Raw genomic sequence first — 2,712 nt, forward strand, 5'->3', positions numbered from 1 at the left:
GGGTTCTGGGATTGAGCCCCGCATCATGATCCCGGGGTTCTGGGATTGAGCCCCGCATCGGGCTCCCTGCTCAGCGGGAAGCTTGCTTCTCCCTCTCCCACTCCCCCTGCTTGTGTTCCCTCTCAAAAAAAACTGGGTTTTGCATATTATGCCTGTTAAATTTTTTCTTAGCAATTTATTTCGCCAAAGTTTAAATCTGTGTTAGAAAATAAAAATTGGTCCCTCAAGTGTTTTAGAAGCAAGTCCTGTATAGAAGTCTTAAAAGTGTGGAATTGGATTTCATCCCAAGTACTTTTCAAGATTTTAAGTAATCTCTACACCCAACGTGGGGCTTGAACTTAGAACCCGGAGATCAAGAGTTGCACACTCCGACTGAGCCCGCCAGGTGCCTCTTGTCTGAGTATTTCTGAAGCCTAACATTGCTGAGGACCTAAGTTTGGCAGGGAATCCTGAGAGTAAAATAGAAGTTGAGAAGTTCTAGATCAACACTTCCAAGGAGAAGAGAGGGCAACTGTGTCGGCCCCATACCCTTATGTCATCCTGATACATTCATCTTCAGCCAAGAAAACTGATGGAGTGGTCACCTGACTTACATAAGGCAGTTTATTAGGGGCCAATCCTTGAGTCCAGAACCCAGGTCTCTGTACCAGGTCCAACGCCCACCCCAGCCACGATGGGTTTGAAGCCCTTATTTCTAAAGCACGCAAAGGAAAACAGCCAGCATAAATTCAACAATTTTTATTATAACTCATGTACTTCATAGAAACAGGAATGTAGCACACGGGTCAGGTAGTATGAAAAATGTTTTAAAACTGCAGGTGTGTACACGTGGCTGTGTTTACATCGGGCGCGGGCTCCCCCACATCAGGCACAGCAACTGCACTTGTCCGATGCGCCTTTGCAGATGCAGCCCTGGGCACACTTGGCACAGCCCGTGGGACAGCAGGAGCAGCAGCCTGGGGCAGGAAGGCCACAGGGTCAGAGCAGACATGGCCAGGGACCCCCCTTCCTAAGCGCAGGCCAGCCCAGGCCTTGCCCCCAGCCTCGGCGGACCCTGGCTTGATGGCAGGCTGTGTCTAGACAACTGAGTCCTACCCACGGGGAGAAGGCTGCCCTGCCCCCATCTGATTCCAGCACAGGGCAGAATGCCTGGAGACACAGTGATAGGGCGTCCAGGGACAATGTAGGCCCCCCAGAACCATACATCTTGATAGAAAGTCCTCAAGATCAGAGAGGGGGTGCCCCCTGCCTAGCAGCTCCCGGGGGGGGGGGGGGGCACGGAAGCTCTGGGCTGTCCCCACAGGAAAAGGCTACAGCAGGTCAGAGAAACCACACACGGTCACCAAGCTCATGTACATCAAGTGTTCAGGACACTGGAGGGTTCAGAAGGCTGCATCAGGAGGCAGGAGACCTAGATCCGGGCCTCAGTCTTCCTATTCTAGGATGAGGCTGGGACTCAAATCACCTACATGCTCTTTCGGCTCCAATTCTGAGGCAGGGGCTCAGGGCAGGGGATGCAGAGAGGCTGGGTCACTGGCCTGCTCCCGCCTGCCGAGCTCTGGGCTCCCCCCGCCCACCCAGCCCGGTCCCCAGATCCCCACAGAACACCCCACCACACTCACTCTTCTTGCAGGAGGTGCATCTGCACTCCTTGCATTTGCAGGAGCCGGCGCACGTGCAGGAGCCACCTGCAAGGGAGAGAAGGAGGAGCAGGGAGCAGGGGGGTGATGTGGGACCCGCAGCAGTCGGCCAACAAGCTGCCCCAATCTCCAGCCTCCTGTCACTACCCAGCCCTGGGAGCCCTTTTCTCACCCAGGGCAGGTCATTAGGGAAGCCCCACTTTCTTCTGGTGCTAGGAAAGGTAGGTCCCTTCCAGATTTGACTGCACAAGGAGGGTCCCAGGCTCCAGGCTCAGCCCAAGCAGGCCGGGTTGGGGGCCAGGGCCCTAGGACTTGAACCCCGAGGATACAATGTCCCCACCTGCCATCAAGTCCCAGGCCAGCAGCCCCCGACCGAAAGGGGACCTCGACGTGACCGCAGTACCCTCAACTCTAAACTCGAGGCACGGAAATGCTCTCCGGAGCTTGGCCAGGGACAACGCACAGCACGTGCTGACTCCGGGAGTCCCCTCCAGCTCCAGCTCCAACCCCCCGCCCCTCTAACCCCGAGGACACGCGCTCCGGGCCTGGGAAGCGTCCCCCCCTAAGGCTCAGAGCAGGGGGTTCCTTACCGGTGGAGCAGGAGCAGTTGGGGTCCATTTCGAGTCGAGTCGAGGACGGAGGTCCAAAGCAGGCGACACGGAGAGACACGGCTGCGGGCTGGAGGCGTGGTGGAGCCCCGGTGGAGCCCCAGCGCCGCGGCCTCACTTTATAGGCGGAGCGGGCGGCCCGGGCGCAAAGGCCCCGCCCCCGCCCTTGCACCCGCCCCGCCGAGAGCGCGCGGCGCGCGGCGGCCTTGGCCGAGTTGTGTGCACCGGGCCGGGCCGGGCGCACGAGTCCCCGAGGGCGACTGGGCCCGCTGCGCACCGCGCCGAGGGGCTGCGCGCCGGGCGACACGCCGAGTCCCAGCCTCCCTGCCCGCCCCCTGTCGGCTCCCCGAGGTCGGCAGCCGCCCGTGTTCCCGGGTGTTCCGAGAACCCAGTGCCTGGGTCCTCGCCGCCTTCCCCACCCCGGACCCCGTGCACATGTCCCCGGGGTCGCCCTTTCCTGGAGC

General features: G+C 59.7%; 1 protein-coding gene across 1 annotated transcript; it reads right to left on the minus strand.

Moving 5' to 3' along the window:
• Nucleotides 1-723: 723 nt before the first annotated feature.
• Nucleotides 724-2,350, minus strand: LOC116629682 (metallothionein-2-like). Its single transcript, XM_032399913.1, has 3 exons — nt 2,231-2,350; nt 1,623-1,688; nt 724-956 (listed from the first exon to the last, which is right to left on the minus strand). The coding sequence occupies exons 1-3, from the start codon at nt 2,256-2,258 to the stop codon at nt 865-867; spliced, it is 186 nt and encodes a 61-aa protein (XP_032255804.1). The 5' UTR covers nt 2,259-2,350; the 3' UTR covers nt 724-864.
• Between the last annotated feature and the right edge of the window lie 362 nt (nt 2,351-2,712).

The sequence above is a fragment of the Phoca vitulina genome, unplaced genomic scaffold (assembly GCF_004348235.1).
Source record: "Phoca vitulina isolate PV1807 unplaced genomic scaffold, GSC_HSeal_1.0 scaffold2179, whole genome shotgun sequence".
NCBI lineage: Eukaryota > Metazoa > Chordata > Mammalia > Carnivora > Phocidae > Phoca > Phoca vitulina.

What these genes read in the sequence shown, in the direction of transcription:
- LOC116629682 (XM_032399913.1), bottom strand. Translation starts at nt 2,258, where the DNA reads ATGGACCCCAACTGCTCCTGCTCCACCG. An exon ending in CAACTGCTCCTGCTCCACCG is followed by an intron (nt 1,689 to 2,230) that starts GTAAGGAACCCC and finishes TCTCCCTTGCAG; the next exon opens with GTGGCTCCTGCACGTGCGCC. An exon ending in ATGCACCTCCTGCAAGAAGA is followed by an intron (nt 957 to 1,622) that starts GTGAGTGTGGTG and finishes TTCCTGCCCCAG; the next exon opens with GCTGCTGCTCCTGCTGTCCC.